Below are 18,102 nucleotides of genomic sequence, written 5' to 3' on the forward strand. Positions count from 1 at the left end.
GTATTTTTTATTTTTTACTACAAACGAGAGGCTGCGCTACCGCGTGTGTACGGGAAACGGCATAGCGTCAAAGAGAAGTCCTTCTAACGGAGTGGACAAGAGCTACCTCTATGTCAAATGCTTTTCTTAAGTGTATTTGCCCATGACCGCTCTAATTTCAATGTGTGTCTGTTTGAGTAATTATGGTTGTTGTATTCTGCTTTTGCTTTGTTGTTTGCTGATTGATTGATTGATTGATGTACTTTATTTAGTAAGACATGAGAACAACAGTACATGGAAGTACAAATTCACAATACAAGGTCTACTAAACTGGAAGACTCATAAAAGCACAGAGCTTGTTTCAAATGAGTTCCCCATGCACACAAATCATGATGACATATAAGAGACAGACAGATATACACAACTACTATAGAATGTCATACAATCAGTTTACAGGTTACTGGTATGAAGAGTGAGAAATATGTACAAAAGGAGAGGGAGAGAGGGGGGGGGGGGTAGGGGGGTAGGTTAGGTTAGGACTTAGACAGGGGCCATTTTCCAATTGCAGCCTCCTGAAGGTGTATCTTTAGGGCTGTTTTGAAAGAGAGTAGGGTTTTACACTCCTTTACTCCTTTTGGTAGGGCGTTCCACATTTTTGATGAATAGCATGAGAACGAGTTACTTCCCTTTGTTGAGCCAAAAAAGGGTTGGACAAGGTTTGTGGAGCTGCCTCTGGTATTGTGATCGTGGACATCATTAACATTTTGGAAGTATTTTGACAAATACAGGGGGATCCCAATGTTGTGATATATCTTGAAGACCAGGCCCATAGCAAGTTGCTGTACTCTGTCCGCAACCCTAAGCCATCCAATCCTATCAAAATGATCAGGGGTTAGATGGATTTTGTAGTTGAGGCCAAGAAGTAGCCTTACAAGTTTGTTTTGGGATGTTTGGAGCCTTGTTTTTAAAGCACTTTGTAACTTTGTTTGGGAAGGCATAAGTGTGAGTCAAAAATGTCAAATGGACAGGGAATAAAATAATAAAGCTAGAGAAAGTAGCCTAGTACTGATAAACTGTTCGTTTAGTTCAAGGGGTCCAGGGAACCCCGGAGAGGTCCTTGAGGGGGTTCGCCAGGGGGTCTGCATCTAAATGATGACAGAATATTGTTGTGCAATTGTAATTAATTAGTATCTAAAAAGTGTAGATTGGGGTCCCAGAGATTAAAGAAATTCGTATCAAAATGGGGGTCTGGGGCCTTAAATGCATATCAAACTGGGATATGAGAATGATCATCACTGGTCCGTACTCCGTACATCCACGCAGCCACACGGCTGTCCGCCGTGTTTTGCCGAAGGTCGTAGTAAGAAGGGCGGGGCTAGAGCCCCGAGGGGCGGGGCTTGCCTAGAATACGACTCGCCTTGTTTTGTGTGTATTCCCGTGGTTGCATCGCCATCTTGTTGCAATCATCTTTTTACGTATGCAGAGGAATTACCTTCGGTTTCTCCGATTGATTTTTTCGGTCCCTTTTCGAGGAGAAAGAGGGAGGAACGATCGACGCGTGCGGTGCGGGTTGATCGTGCACCACCGGGGCCTCGCTGGAGACTAAAAAACACCCGCCCGTTTCTCTTGCTTCCTTCCGTCCCGGGGAACCGGGTCGCCTACCGACCGTGAGGGACGCGGCGCGATGAGCATCGATACTCTGCTGGAGGCGGCCAGATATCTGGAATGGCAAGCCCAGCAACAACAGATAGCACGTGGTAAGTCGGAGCAGGAGCACCACCCTGGGCCCGGGCGGAGGCTTCCAGACGGAACCGTTGATCAACTAACACAACGGTCGGAACCCGAAAGTTTTGGGGGGAAACGAAACGAGCCCGTCCCAGTCAGTCAGTCAGTCAGTCGCTACTGGTCATGCATTTCAACTGACCCGCCTAGTGGAGGAGAGCGGAAGCCTCTCCGGTGCTGCTGCGTCAACAACACTCAGCCTGTCCATTAGTTAGTTATTATGTCCGTTTACCTGGCTCGTTCCAAATGCGGAAATAGCCCCAAAAGTTTAGTATTTTTCAAACTATTTTTCCTCACGGTGCGTGCGCGCGTGCGTGAGTGTGGGGTGTGTGTGTTGTGTTGTGAATGTTGAAGCTCCTGCTGACAGACAGTCAGACACACCACGGCACGGTGCCCGCTCCTGCGCACTGTTGGGGGGGTTTTAGGTTACGGTCCCGTCGCGGTAACTTTGTTACACAAGTTGTCCCCACCTTCCCTCTGCCGAGCATTAAGAACTACCCTGTGCCAGCAGTGTTAATAACACCTGAGTAGTAGACATTTAGTTAATGATAACACACTTTGGTCCTTGTTGTTGGCGCAATGAGTCACATCCCCCCAGGCGGGTTTCATAAAGAATGGGCCCCTTTTGGAGCCGTCTGACCCACTCTCTCTCTCATGCTGTGTTCACACTGGCAGATATAAAGACACAGGCTACCATTCTTTTTAAATGGAAGCCAGCGACATGAAGATACTAAAAGATACACCAGACGTGTGTAGCTGCTTCAAACGCTACAGCAGCTACTAAGCTACAAAAAAAAGTTGAACTGATTTGAACTTCAGATACAAAGCTACAAATACGCTGTGTAGCTTTGTATCTTTGAATCTGCCAGTGTGAGCGCAGCAGAAGTCAGTCCGTCGTGGGGGTGGGTGGTAGGGCGGTGGCAGGAGAGACAGACTGCTCTCTTTATGTAATGCCCTGACATGGCTCTGCTCTGCTATCTTATGACACACCGGGGCGGGTCCCCCGCTCTCCTTTTTTACGCGTGTGTATCTATTTGATGTCGATTAAATATTAAGCCATAGTGAAGGGTAAAACACGCTTCAGAATACGTTCTGTGAGTCAGTCCCGGGTTGACCCTTGGGGGAGTTATAATCAACAGGACCAACACGATTCTAGTGGAAAGGGAAGTAGGGAACTGGCTTCTTTTTGTCTCTCCCTTCTGATGACGTGTCAGATAATCTACACCCCCACTTACATACCGCGTGCTTGGCACACGGGGTGTGTTTTTGCCTTCACACACGACTTGCGTGCTTCGCTAGAGTCGTGACCATCCAGGTTACAGCGTGATTTGAGCACAACGTTTAACACGCGGCTATCAAATTGGATTGTTATTATTTTATGGTAGGTTATAATAGCAGGTTATGACTGACGCCACTAGTCTGGAGGGGCATAGCTTGGATAGTCACAGTTCTGATCTTATTTAATTCGTAACAGCCCACTGTTACATTTCATTCAGGCATTTTAATTGTGAAAAATAAAGTGTTTAACATTTACTTCACAAAATGCACAATGCAAGTTGCCTTCTGACCTTTTAAAGGCAACAAAGTACCCTGTGCTTGACTGGGCCCGCCCTCGACAACCACGTGCATTGTGCCCCCCTCCTCCCCACTCCGCTGACAGCGGCGGGTCACGGGGAGAGGGGGGAAGTAGGGCAGCCCCCCTCCCCCCTCCCCCCACCACCACCACAATTCTTTCTCCCCCCGCCCCCTTCCCTCCATCAATGCAGGAGTTATGTAATTTACGTTTGCGTGCATTTCCAAACTAGAGCATGGCTGAATTGTGTGTGTTTGCGTGAGACACTCAGGGAAGAGCTAGAGACCAACTGTAATCCACAGAAATACACACAAAAGGGGGCATTAACAGGCACTGTCTTTTCCACTGCATGCTTACTTTGATGCAAAGTGAATCCATGTGCCATTAGGAAAAAAGGGTGACATAATATGGGAATGTTGACGTCTAAACTAGAGTCAAATGCTTGCTGTGCTGCTGTGTGAGGCAGTGCAGAGTTCTGCAGACCCTTGGCAAGAGAGAAAGACCAGAATAATGATGAATGGGATCTATTCCTGGGTGTCTTCTCTGCTGCAATAGATTATTATTGTACGTGTGACTAGACTGGAAGTTACTAGAAGTGGGTTCAGATTACTTAAAAACATCATCATGTCAGAACACGTAAAAAGAAAAGAAAGCTCACAACACTTTGCAATGTGATGAGTTGTGCGCTTGTAGATCAGCTATTCCCGCTTTCATCGTATGTCCAATATTTCATATCTAACATCTTTGAGATCTAGAAGCAGTTCATTTGTAATAAATTAAGTCAAGATGATTTATAATCCCCTTCCCCATGGTTTCTAGCTCATTGCACAAATAACTGTCTCTAAATTGGCAGGTCCCTTGTGTAATTTCACTCATTATGTCCAGTCTTTTGGGCTGTGGCCATATTTTGATGTGAACTTGTGTTCAGAAATGATAATCCCACATAGATAGGGGGAGATATTCTGTCAATAAATGTAGCATTTTTATTCAACCAGGCACACACATTTATGACAGTTGTGTTACATTGTGTTGGCTGTGTGTTGTAGTGGCAGTAGCTATGGGCCGTGTGGGTCTGTGGAATGAATCCCTGGGAATATAGCGGTAGTCATAGTAACTAAGGGCCCTTGAGATTACTTTAGAGAGGTGAACCTGTCTTTCTGATGTGGAAGTGCTCACTCGAAAGAAAGTGTGTGTGTGTGTGTGTGTGTGTGTGTGTGTGTGTGTGTGTGTGTGTGTGTGTGTGTGTGTGCGTGTGTGCGTGTGTTCCCTGGCAAAGATTTTCTGGTTCATAGATTATTGCTCAATAGCATTTATTGAACATACTACATACAGGGTTGCAACGGTTAATCAAACTTGTAGATTTAATATTTATTAAAAATAATTGATCATAAGTAATTGTTCAGTAATTGATCCCTATCAATAGTTAAAGTAGCTGATCTACAAGTTCACAACACCTCGCAATGTGACATGTTGAGAGCTTGTAGATCTGCTATTTATTTATAACACTGTTGTGTGACGAAGTATAAAATAGGACTTCAGTGGTTAATTCATTTGTTGATATATATGTATAAAAACACACTTCTCCATTGTTAGCTTAATTGAAAAAGTAATTGATAGAATAATCGCTAAGAAAATAATCAATAGCTGCAGCCCTAATTGAATATATTTACGTAATGATGTGTTTAAACTTGAGGAACCAGTGTGATATGTGTTATGCCCCAGAATTCCATTCTCCCCTCCGTGTGTGCCTGCAAGTAAGCAGTGGTGACCGTGTAAGAAGTACTGAGATGTACCAATATCAATACCACAATGTAGAAATACTCTGTTACAAGTAAAAGTCCTGTATTCAAAACTTACATGAAAATATACTTGAAGTAAAAGTACTCATTAAGCAGAATGTATATGGGTCTAAAGTGGTTAATGCATGTTTTCTAATGATCAAAATGTAATCTAATTAACTAGAAACTCAAGATTTCGAATAATTGTAGTGGAGTAAAAAGTACAACATTTTCCTCTGAGATTTAGTGGAGCAGAGGTAAAAGTATTGAACATTGGAAATACTCCAGTAAAGTAAAAAGAATACCTCAAAACCGTACTTAAGTACAGTACTTGAGTACATGTACTTAGTTACTTTCCACCGCTGCAAGTAAGCATGTCTCTCTGTACGCATGCTGTACAGTGACGCGCTGTGTATGTTGCCGTGGCGCCAAGTCTAGCTGACGCAGCTGAGTGGCTCCCTGACAACCGGCCCTGCCCATTTAGCTAAGCAGCCTATCACAGGTCGGGCTTGCAGGCACGCACGTCGACTGAATGTTCCGGACAGCAGGAGGGTTTCTCTGGTTAAAGAGGCCAGGCAGACATGTTCTCTCCTCCGCTCCTGTCTGTATCTGCTGTCTGCCTCCAGCATGACATCTGTGTGTGTGTGTGTGTGTGTGTGTGTGTGTGTGTGTGTGTGTGTGTGTGTGTGTGTGTGTGTGTGTGTGTGTGTGTGTGTGTGTGTGTGTGTGTGTGTGTGTGTGTGTGTGTGTGTGTGTGTGTGTGTGTGTGTATACATGAAATGTACAAACATGTTTGTGGGGGCGGGTGGAAGGGGAGCTTACAATTTTAACCCATTAAAACCAGAGCCTGTTTCTACAAATGCCTTCTAAAGTTCTCTCACTTTGAAGATCTTTCAAAAAATGTTCAAAAATAGTAGATGTACAAGCTGGCAGCGTGGCACGAAATGACGCGCTGTGAGCTTGTATATCTGCTATTTTTGAATAGCCAACACAAACTAACTAAAATGGCAAAATTTGCTTTTGTACAAATTTGGCATTGCATGATTTTTTGGTCCCTATAACGGTGTAGATAGATTAGAAATGTGTTAAATATAGTAATAAAGGGTGGGGGCTGGACAGAGGATCCTCCATAATGGATAGCATGGTTTATCACACATCTCATGGCTGTATTCTTGAAATCTTCAGCCTGTCACTAACTTAAAGATATTACATGCTGACTTTGAGCAGAACAAATACAAGTGCAAACCCAGAGTCAGTGTTTTGAGTAGACAGATACGTTCTATCAAATTGCAAATCTATATGGCCTATCAGCATGAAAAGCTGCTCACAATAACCCAGAAACATTACGAGAGCCATGTGCTAGTCTTTCACTTTGCCATTATTCTGTTGAAATAAACTTGCCTGCTAGACGACAGGTGTCTGACAGGCAGATATCTGCCTGTCAGACACCTGTCTGATCTGCTTACGATGCGTCACTTGGTGACGTGTTGTAAGCTTGTAGATCTGCTATTTATTTCCTTTTCTATTGTTCTGGCTCACTGCTGTAAATCCCTCTGACCTCATCCCATGTCTTCTCACAGATGAGGAGCATCGCAGAGAGGAGGAGCTCCTCAGCCGGGAGGAGTCCAGGCGCATGGAGGTGGCGGCGACCCTGTCGGCCCAACCAATCAGAGCCAACCACGTGGTGTGGGGCGATGGCCATCACCGGCAACAGCTGCAACTACCGCAGCAACAGCAACAGCAACAACAACAACAACAACAACCACGGCACCCCTCCCCCGCGCCTCCTGTCCCCCCGCCTCCTCCGCCGTCCCTTCCGCCTTCCCAGGTTCCCATCACCGTCATCCCCATGGTTCCCGTCGTCACGGCCACTCCCTCGGTCCCTCCCCTCCCCATCACCGCCCCCATGGCCGTGGCCACGGCGGTCCACAAGAACGGCCACGCCTCCTCCCCTCCCCAGCAGCCCGCTCCCCGACACCTCCTGTGCGCTCCCCAGGTGAAGGTAGAGCCCGTCTCGCCGCCGCTGACGATCGGCGACGTGAAGTCCATGCAGCCCATGCAGCCCCAGGTTCAGATCCCGTACGCCTCGCCCATCGCCGCCGCCGCGCCGGGCTCCCAGCATGCACTGCTCCCCCAGCAAGCCCCGCCCACCGGCACCCCTCAGCCACGAACCAACGGGTTGACGGTGGAGGACATGAGGTCCTTAGACGGGAAGAGGAGACCTGGAGGGTCAGTGTGTGTGTATGTTCCTGACAAATGTCATATATTATTTTACATTATATATATTTATAAATTATATAAAACCAGTTGGTTGGGCTTGGCATGGCAAAATGGGCACAGCATTGGTGTCTGTCCACAATTATATTTGACTAATGATTTGGACTAATGTTTTATAAAATGTGAATGTACATCATTGCAATGTCCCCAAAATGGTATGTAAAAAGTATTACATCAGTAGGAAAAAGTTTTCTTTTTGTTTCTAATTTGTGTGTGTGTCTGTGTGTGTGTCTGTGGGTGTGTATGATTACAGAGCTGGTACCAGAGAGGTTCACAACAAGCTGGAGAAGAACAGGTGAGTCACAATGAAACACCAGTGTATTTCTGCTGACTCATGTCATGGCCAAACATTAAAGCAAATTATCAGGTTATCTATTAAACCTTATATTTAACCAGGCAAAGACTCAACCTTTTTTTCAAGAGAGACCTAACCAAGAGGGCTGCACAAAAAACAGATACTTTTAGGTTTCATACAAACAAACACATACACACTTATCGAAAATTTGAAAAGCCATTTTTTGGATTGTATGAATAATACATTTGAGGGCTACAGGTGTCAATTATCTTCTTAGCGGTTATTTTATTTATTACTTTGTCTATTAAACAAATAAGCGAGAAGCATGTTTTTTCAGCAAATACAAAATTATAATTGATATTTAGAATGGACTAATTAGTCGGATTAACCAATATTTGTACTTAGAAAGTTGGCGCACTAAATTTGCAGAAAAAGCTCATAACATTACATTGTGACACGTTGTGCTTGTAGATGTGCTATTTTCGCTTTTATAAAATGCATTATTTTATTAAATCTATTAGTTTGATTAACTGTTGCAGTCCTGTTACTGATATAGAGACAATTTCTAATACTTCCTGTTCTAATTCCTTTTTGATTTCATATGAATATGATGCCTTTTTTTTTAATGGGTATTCCTATATGTACTGTACTTAAAAGAGATGGCCAATTGGATTGTGTATGGTGGATCAGATGTTTACAACCAGTGACAAATTGCAGGTCACAATGAGACAAAGTGACCAGCGACCACAACATAGGCACTCATGTTCAACAGGTTGCCATAATCTTGCAATGGCAAGAATGTTGTCAACACAAGGTATAGCTCTAAAGGAGAGGCAGGATTTATTTCTCAAGTAGAAGCCTAAGATCACCTGGAGGTCACTTGGGAATCAGAAGATTTCCCGGCTTCGCCTGGGTTAGTGTCCAAGTAATCTGGGTTCCCAGAAATTCTCGCATAAAAACGGGAGGGGCGAGAAAAACCAAGTGTCCTTGAGCAAGATACTTAACCCCTAACTGCTCCCGATGAGCAGGTACCTTGCTTCCTCTGTTGATATAGGCATGGGTGTGTGGAATGGGTGAATTTAATGCACATTGTAAAGCGGTTTTCAAACATTTTCCAGAAATAGCAGATCTACAGGCTTACAACACGTCACATGTTGTAAGCTTGTAGATCAGCTATTTCCGCTATCTACAAGCTTACATGTTGTAAGCTATGTATAATATTATTAACTGTGTCAGTTAATAAAACATCAACTGATGCACAAAGTTGGACACATCATCAGGAGTCACTGGGTGTTTCGGGTCTTGCAGCAGACACTCTCCTCCAAGCAACCCGACCTAAGCTGATCAGACCCCGGTCTGTGTCCAAGTGGCGTGCTACTGCCCCCACTGTCTCTTGGGGGTAGTTAGAGACAGTTCTAATTAGGGGTAAGGGTTAGCCTGGCACTAGCCAGACCGACAACGCAGATCCACTCACACATGGCAGTTTTTGAGTGAATCCACGCCATCAGTCCGGCCAATGTCAGGCAAGGTTAGGTGAGCTGTTGCAGTAGGTATTGGCGACACTAGGAGGCTCTAGGCACTGTGGGTTGCCTCCGGGCCTGGTTCCTCCTTCGTCTGATCAGAAGTAGGGGAAGTAGGGTGTGTTGCGTCCTAGTTCCTGCTGGGCACAAACATCTCACTCTGCCTTGATGGATTAAACCCTCCCTGCAGGTTTCACCGCAGCCAGTCAGCAATTTATTTGTAAATGTAATTGAAATTATTTGTCATATAAATCGTTAATCGTAATTATTTTGTGTGACAATTAATGGTCAACTTAAATTTGCAATCGTGACAGTCCTATATTTAATGCCAAGTTTAGTTGCTGCAGGCAGGACTGAACAACATCAGTTGCAGACTGGAATGTCAAAGGCCTGTACAGAAAATGCCAAATACGTTTTTTTTCTAAGGTTGTTGACATAAACGGAGAACAATAGAACATTGAAATGGTCAATTAATAGTAGCTCCATGTGATATAGGGAAAGCGTTGTCAACTTGCACACATAATTAGGCATTCAGGAACACAAGGATTCTAAAGAAAACCAACAGAAATAAATTGCCCATTGAAACAGTTAAAGGGACATTTCACCCCTGGAAGAAAATGACCCAATGGTAATGAAGTTTAGGACTCAATTATTATTATTTTTGTGTATGATCTGTGTTTTGAGATATCTAGTAATCTTCTACCTTCTCGTGACGTTATTTACGTCACGAAATGTTATGTCATTCCTTTTCCGCACTACATGTTGTCTCGACGCGTCTCACACAGACCAGCTCCAAAGACCGCCCCAATGGGGTGTCCCCACACAGTCACTCCCATTAGCTGCGCCCCCCGTTGCAGAGTGAGACTTTACTTTACCTGAGTTATCTTCTGATAGTTGTACTTGAATGTTGACATGAAATAATAATCCTGTGTAGTGTTTCATAAGCTCAAGCGTGAAAAAAAAAAGACAGCGTGGAGAGGCAGCTGGTAAACAAACCGTCGCGAAAGGCTAGGATAAAAATACCAAGGATTCGACAGTGATGTCACTACTATGCGACACGGAAGTAGAACTGCATGAAGATAGCAAGGATTTGACAGTGATATGACATCACTAACGAATCCTTGGACATATATGTAACTAGATGAACATGTGCTAGGTTGACGTTCTTCAGTCAGTGTTGCCAGATATTGTGAGAGAAATAAGCAACCAGGTCTAAGAAAATAAACCCAAAAGAGGATAACTAGGCCAACTTTACCTAGACATGTACATGGGATATTATATATTTGAAAATTGCCGATCTACAAGCTCACAACGCTTCGCTGCCCATTGTGAGCTTGTAGATCTGCTATTTACAAAAACATCTTGAGGGGGAAAAAGTGCAAAATGTGGAATATTTTTGACAAATATCTGTTAGGGGCTCCCTGGCACAAATTATAATTTCAGATGGGGGACTGTGGAAAAATACATGAACATGTTTGAGAACCACTGGTTTAAACAACAATCAAAACATTTGGAAACAAGCCCAAATATCAACTACATTTTAGAAAGAAGCCGCTTATAATAAGCAGACATGGCAACACTACCATGCTGTTTCAACGTCGTTGTTGGAGATCACACCCACACAGAATCTCCCCTGCCACAAGGAGGGGCAGTAAACCAAAAGCATTATGGTCATTGTAGTAATAAGCAGTCCAGTCAAAACCTAGTCAAACACACAGATTTCATTATTTTTATGGCCATAGGGTGCAAATTTTAAATTGTGCTACTGTTATCTACTACAAATACTATTACCATTGAGTGATTGCAGTTTCTTCCAGGGGTGAAATGCTCCTTTAAGCATGGCTGACTTATGAGTCAGAGTGCAGGAATCTGTAACAATGTATGTAGGTTGGAAGTTTCACTAGACTAGAGCGTACATAGCCAGAAGAGGATTTTATTACTTTCCAGAACTTTGAATAGTTAAGGTTTTTGTGGTTTCAGAGGTAAACATTCTGATTTTGCCCGATGTAGACTGGTTATAGAGCTGTTTAAAACTGAGCTAGTCTGGCTCAGTTTTACGTATATTCCTTGCCCTGGCCCAGGTGACATCCATTTCCATTAGGCATTTAGCAGAGCTAAGCTAGCTAGTAACTCGTTAGCATTAAATGATTGGTCATGTACATGGTCAGTGAGAGAATTCTCTTAAACGTTTAAAATAACCTTTCAAAACAGACATATGGTGTATTTAATTTCACATAGTAGGAAAAAGTCAGCGTAAGTAGAATATCCCCTGCTGCGACCCCTGCTTAGCCATTTCACAGCGGGGCAGAGTGCTGGTAATCGCGTTGGGCACAACCCGGCGGAGAGATCTGCGTCAGCATTGGTAGAGGGAAGAGGAGAGGCACCTGGGACAGAGGCACACTTAACCCATTCAATCCGAGAACGCATCTGTGTAATTTTACGATTTCTTTGGCTATTGAAAAATAGCAGATCTACAATGAGCTTGTAGATCTGCTATTTTTTGAAAGATCTTTAACATTTGTGCGAATCTTTGAATACATATATTTTTGGAAGCAACATTTTTAACTCAAATCTTTTGCTTCTGGGGGTCCCTGGAACAACATATTTTGATGGGGTCGGTGGCCAAATACATATAATTTTGGGGGTCCTTGACATGAAAAAGTTTGAGAACCACTGATATAGAAACATACAATTTTTCAGAAAACTGTTGAAGACATTTGTAAAGATTTGCACACATTTTCACGATTTTTCAAAAAAATGCAGATTGACAAGCTCATAGCGCGGCACTCAGTGCTATGAGCTTGTAAGTCTACTATTTCTGAATAACCAAAGACATTTTAAAATGACACAGACGCGTTCCCGGATTGAATGGGTTAACAGCGGGACTAACAGCAGGACAGCAGGCACACAAGGTAGTGGAGGTGTTAGGACCCAAAAATATGCCGTTGACTTCAAGTCATGATGCAAAGGTCCCCTTTGGTATGGAAGTACCTGAGGGCCATAGGAAAACATTTATCCAAAGAGACGAGTTAGATCACCCTTCATTTCTGAAATATACATGTTTTAAAAAATGGCCGCCACCATTTACAGCAATACAGCAAAAACAATATCTTTGCTTCTGTTAAAGCTATAACAATAATATTGGTGTCAAAGTGTACATTTTTGAGGTCAAGTAATCCAATTCAATAGGTTTCAAGGCAAAAAAATAATAATCATTTTCTCAATGCCATGAAAACAGGGCTAAAATATGCTAATTTAATTGGAAAATGTTGTTTTAACAGGGTAACTTTCCATTTTTCCCCACTCTAAAACTTTAATTTAGTTTCCCCTTTGGCATGGAAGTACCTTAGGACCATAGGAAAACATTTATCCAAAGAGACGAGTTAGATCACCCTTCATTTCTGAAATATACACGTTTTAAAAAATGGCCGCCACCATTTACAGCAATACAGCAGAACCAATATCTTTGCTTCTGTTAAAGCTATAATAATATTATTGGTGTCAAAGTGTACATTTTTGGGGTCAAATAATCCAATTCAATAAGTTTCCAGGCAAAAAACCCAATCATTTTCTTATTGCCATTGAAAACAGGGGTAAAATATGCACATTTTATTAGAAAAATACGTAAATAACGGGTAACTTTCCATTTATTTCCCCTCTAAAACTTTAATTTAGTTTTCCCTTTGGCATGGAAGTACCTTAGGGGAATAGGAAATAAATTATCCAAAGACACAAACTAGATAAGACGTCATTTCTAAAGTATTTGTGTTTTAAAAAATGGCCGCCACCATTTACAGCAATACAGCATAGCCCATATCTTTGCTTCTGTTAGGGCTATGATGATAATATTGGTGTCAAAGTGTACATTTCTGGAGCCAAGGAATACAATTACATAGGTTCCAAGACTAAAAAACCCAATAGTTTTCTCATTACCCTCACAATGGGGGTAAAATATGCACATTTAATCAACAAAATAAGTGACATTAAAATGTTCCCCCTATAAAAAAAACTTTAAGAAGTACAACCTCTTATGCACATGCCATATGCTCTATGTGTGTCTGTCCAATCTAGGAACCCAGTCAAAAAAAGGAAAAAACAGCACCCTCTGCTATTTTTTTCCTTAAGATTTGACTCTGGGGGGGACCTCCCAATAGAATGTGGATAACAGGATGGTGGCCATTAGGTCCGCCCTCAGCCCTCCACTTCCGGTCTGCGTGTCTTTGTTTACATTCCTAACATTCCTAACTATACACGTTGTATCAGGAGCTCCCGACAGATTCAGCTGCAGAGCTCTGAATCTGTCTTGAGAGATTAGTGTCTGTCTGACTGTAAGTGTATATGTCTGACTGTTATCACCTGAGAGTTACACCTGTTGCTGCCACAAAACATAAATTCTGCACAAGGGACTGCGACAATTTGATTAAATCAGAGGTGACAGAAAATCTGAGACACTTTGAGGTTCAATTTGAGGTTTGTATTACTTTCTCATTGAATACAGAATGTTTTTTATGTTAACTGTGCCATTATCGATCAAAAAGTGGACAGAGCAAGAAGAAGACATGAAGAGTCTGTGAGCCCAGTAAAAACACAGTGCATGAATGGTGGTGGCAAGTTCACTGCACAGGCTATACTCTCATGCTCATCATCATCCTCATGTGAATAAACCACACCGTGTTTCTTCTGTGGTGAAGTTGGCAACAGAAAGGAACTAAGGACGGCTTCCACCCTGGGATTGGATCGAAAAGTGAAATAATGTGCTCAGGTGCTGGGTGACAAGTGTCTGTTAGCTAAACAAGCTGCTGGTGACATGGTAGCTATGGAGGCAGTGCATCATCGTGCATGCCTGACTAGGCTCTATAGAAAAGCAGAAACCGCCGTTGTGACACGACAGAAAATAAGGCAACACAGGTCATCAGAGCACATGTCCTCAATGAATTCTTTGAGTCAATCAATTATTATTAAATGTAACACCACGCGCCTTCGAGAGGATATTGACATCAGATCTGTGTGACTAGATCGTGGCTGGTCCCTGTTATGTTGTTTGATGATGACCTGAAAGCTGTTGTTGGCATGAAAAGCAACACATTTACTGATGTCTCCATCATCTTCAGAGCAGCTAAAATCCTCCGGGAAGAATATCTTCAGATGAAACAATAATTTACAGGTTCCTTCACAGCCTCCTGATTCAATCCCTCCCCTGCTGCAATTGTTCCTAAAGATGCTTCTGAATGGATAAGGTATTGACCAGCCAGCCCCTGAACCAGAGAAGTGCCAGGTTGCTACATCAATTGGGCAGCAAATCATTTACAACTCTGTGAAATGCAGATCCAAGAAATGTCCGTAGTGTTAGTTGTCACATAAGAGAAAGGGAACCACAGCTTCACTGTATCTGGCAATGAATCTGCACCTGCATACTGGCAGTAAACACCAGGTGGATACCATGCATAAGCGAGGTATGGTGTATCATGTGATCGCTTGAAAACATTGAGTACAGTGATCAATCAGTGGGAGCAGATTGGTGTGTGCAGAAGGGTGTCTTCACTAATGGTGGTTTTGACAACATTGACCTCAACAACAGCAAAATCAGCCCTCCATGGGACATGCATAAGCATTCAGCAGCACTTCCCGTCAGATGACCAACAAACAGCCAATCTCACTAACATCCTAGTTCCAGCTAAGATGGGGAAGAAGCATGTACAATCCTTTCCAGCTTTCTACACAACAATGGATCTGGATGTTTCACTCCAAACTGATGTTCCTGCCCTTAATACAAACAGTCATCCTCAGCCAGCCTCTTGTCCTCTCAGCAACACACTTGAAGAAGGCTCCCAGTGGTTGGAGAGAGTCACCGACACCTTGTGGGGAAAGACAACCTTGAGGATGAAGAATGGATCTCATGGGGTGCATATTATGCAAGCATTGCAGAGCCTTGTTCAGCCCCCCCATCCAGATCATACATACTGCCACTGTTCACAGAGTCTCCTACCAGTCCCACTATGGCTTGGCTTGGCATGCAATGAATGTCCTCCTTCAAGCAATCAACTACCTAAATCCAAGTCAGACACCAGTCATGTTAGCTGATCAACCCCTATTCACACTTGCCAAAAAAGATGCTCTGGATTGTGTCTGGAGACTGGCTGGATGAATGGCAGTGGATGGACTACAGCTCTCACCAATTGTGGTAATTCAACTAGTGGCAAAGCTCAGTCTTTCATTGGTGTTGACCACATCTGCAGAACCTGGTACATGCATCAGGTGTCTGTAGCTGCTCTGTACTTGTGATGAAGGCTTATGAGCGATATTTGGAAAAGGCTGTAAATGATGAGTCGAGCCCCCTCTTCCTTTTGCCCTTTGATGAATGGCTTCAATTTCAATTATTTCAAGGGACTTGCCAGAACTGGTTATTTGCAAGTGCAAGACTCAAATTACCACAACAACCCCATTGTCATGGTAGTAAGAACATTATTGGGGATTTGTTTTGCCTTGAAACCTAATTAATTGGATTCCTTGACCCTAAAAATGTTTACCATTATAGCTTTAACAGAAGTAAATATGGGTTCTGCTGTATCACTTCAAATGGTGGCAGCAATTTTTAAAAACGCATATATTTCAGAAATGAAGAGTGATCTTATTTGTCTCTTTGGATCATTTCTTTCTTAGTGCTCTAAGGTACTTCTATACCAAAGGGAAAAGTAAATCAAAGTTTTAGAGGAGGGGGGGTAAGTTACCCTGTTAAAACGTATTCTTCAAATGAAATTTACATATTTTACCCCCCGCTGTCATGGCAATTAGTAAAGCATTGGGTATTTTACATTGAAACCTATTTAATTGAATTCCTCAGCCCCAAAAATGTACAATTTGACACCAATATTATTACTATAGCTCTAACAGAAGCAAAGATATGGGGTCTGGTGTAATAGTGGTTAATTGTCGGCGGCCATATTTAAAAACGCCTATAAAAAAAAAGAAGGGTGATCTAACTTGTCTCTTTGGATATTGTTTTTCCTATGGCCCTAAGGTACTTCCATGACAAAGGGACAAGTTAATACAAGTTTTAGAGGGGGAGGGGTTAAGTTACCCTGTTAAAACGTATTTTTTTAATGAAATTTGCATATTTTACCCCCCGCTGTCATGGCAATTAATGAAGTATTCGTTTTTTTGCATTGAAACCTATTTAATTGAATTCCTTGACCACAAAAATGTACACTTTGACACCAATATTATTATTATAGCTCTAACAGAAGCAAAGATATGGGGTCTGGTGTAATAGTGGTTAATTGTCGGTGGCCATTTTTAAAAACGCCTAAAAAAAAAAAAGAAGGGTGATCTAACTCGTCTCTTTGGATAATTCTTTTCCTATGGCCCTAAGGTACTTCCATACCAAAGGGGACCTTTGCATCATGACTTGAAGTCAAATGTTGCTTAGCACCTCCACTAAGGGGAGAGCTAGCAAAGTTGCAGGCTGGCAGGTGGAGAGAGGAGATGCACCTGTCGGCAACAACAGCAAAGCAACAGGCAGGGAGCACAGCAGGGACAGAGCGAACAGAGCCAGCAGCAGACTGGAGGAGGGGGTGGGTGGGCAGCCGGCAGGTAAATACACTAGAGTCAGGATGTCAACAGTGGAAGACTTGGCAGGATAAAATACAAGATCCTGCCGGGGTTTTGCTGTTTAAATCTATACATTTGGTTTATTTCAAGAGTAGATTTGAGCTTGAAAATGTTTTACTTTCAAACCAAAGCACAGTAAAAGAAAAACAAGGAAAACATCTATTTTCATGAAACGAACATAGAGACGTGTGCTGCCACCATACATTTGGTTTATTTCAAGAGTAGATTTGAGCTTGAAAATGTTTTTGTTTCAAACCAAAGCACAGTAAAGGAAACGCAAGGAAAACATCTATTTTCATGAAACAAACGTAGAGACGTGTGCTGCCATCTTGCCATTAGTTCCTCGCATCCTGTTGACGGCCAGTATCCGGAGGCTCACCCAGACTTCCACAGTGACCGTCTCTCTCGTCATTCAATTCTTTCTGTGCTCTTTTCCATTCTCCAGACGAGCACACCTGAAGGAGTGTTTTGAGACCCTGAAGAAGAACGTTCCAAATGTGGACGAGAAGAAGACGTCCAACTTGAGTGTTCTCCGCAGCGCCTTGCGTTACATACAGGTACCCTTTTACTATTTTGAATTGATCAAATTCTACAAAGTGTGACCATATGGCCTGCGGTCACAATATTCAGTTGTTGTTTTGTTCTCAGGATTGGGGGGAGGGCGAGGGGGTTGGCGTTGCTTTCTGGGATATCTTTCCTAATGCTTCAGTGATGTTGAAACGTGACCTGTCCCAAACCTCTTGAAATTCTTTATAGACTAGAGTTCGGTGTGGTGATCCTTTAACGTTGGGTGCTTTGCTAAATGTTTTGTTTTGGTACGCTTGGTTGGCACTGCCCTCTAGCATTGTTTCTACCGTATATGGACATGCTAGTAACTTGAAACGTGTCCGAACGACACTCCTGCTCTTTTCTTTTTCAATCAATACGTGTTGCAGAGTGACAAGTGTGGCACACTAAGACGTGGGGCTGGCTTAAACGTTTTTCAGTGCTCCAGTGACGCAGTGAAGTGTCATTCAATCATATGTTTGTGTTTCACCATTTCCACTCCCCTGGTCTCTCCACAATTCCTGCTCCATTACGTAAATAGAAGAGAAACTAATTCCTGCCCTGTGCTATTTAACCCTACCCTTTTCATTGGCTTGAGTAACGGTGACTTGGCAGTAAGGCCATCGCGATACTCGATACGTACTGAAAATGTATCAAAATTTACGTTCGATACAGTGTACCGAAATTACATGCCGTATCACGATTCTCACAGTCCAGCACATGTGCGAGTCCAAGGCAGTGTTG

At 42.9% G+C, this 18,102-nt stretch overlaps 1 protein-coding gene across 2 annotated transcripts in view; it reads left to right on the forward strand.

The window, feature by feature from the left end:
- Window positions 1–1,432: 1,432 nt before the first annotated feature.
- Window positions 1,433–18,102, forward strand: part of mntb (MAX network transcriptional repressor b) — a 33,783-nt gene continuing 17,113 nt past the window's right edge. The window contains exons 1-4 of one of the 2 annotated variants that reach the window (XM_084074770.1): window positions 1,433–1,736; window positions 6,693–7,353; window positions 7,643–7,684; window positions 17,258–17,369. In XM_084074770.1, coding sequence (XP_083930896.1) covers window positions 1,664–1,736; window positions 6,693–7,353; window positions 7,643–7,684; window positions 17,258–17,369 — 888 coding nt within the window. In that variant the 5' untranslated portion in view covers window positions 1,433–1,663. The remainder of the gene's footprint in view (window positions 1,737–6,692; window positions 7,354–7,642; window positions 7,685–17,257; window positions 17,370–18,102) is intronic. The other variant, XM_084074771.1, reaches the window with a different exon arrangement.

The sequence above is a fragment of the Gymnoscopelus microlampas genome, assembly GCF_963454915.1.
Source record: "Gymnoscopelus microlampas genome assembly, chromosome: 12".
NCBI classification, from domain to species: Eukaryota; Metazoa; Chordata; class Actinopteri; order Myctophiformes; family Myctophidae; genus Gymnoscopelus; species Gymnoscopelus microlampas.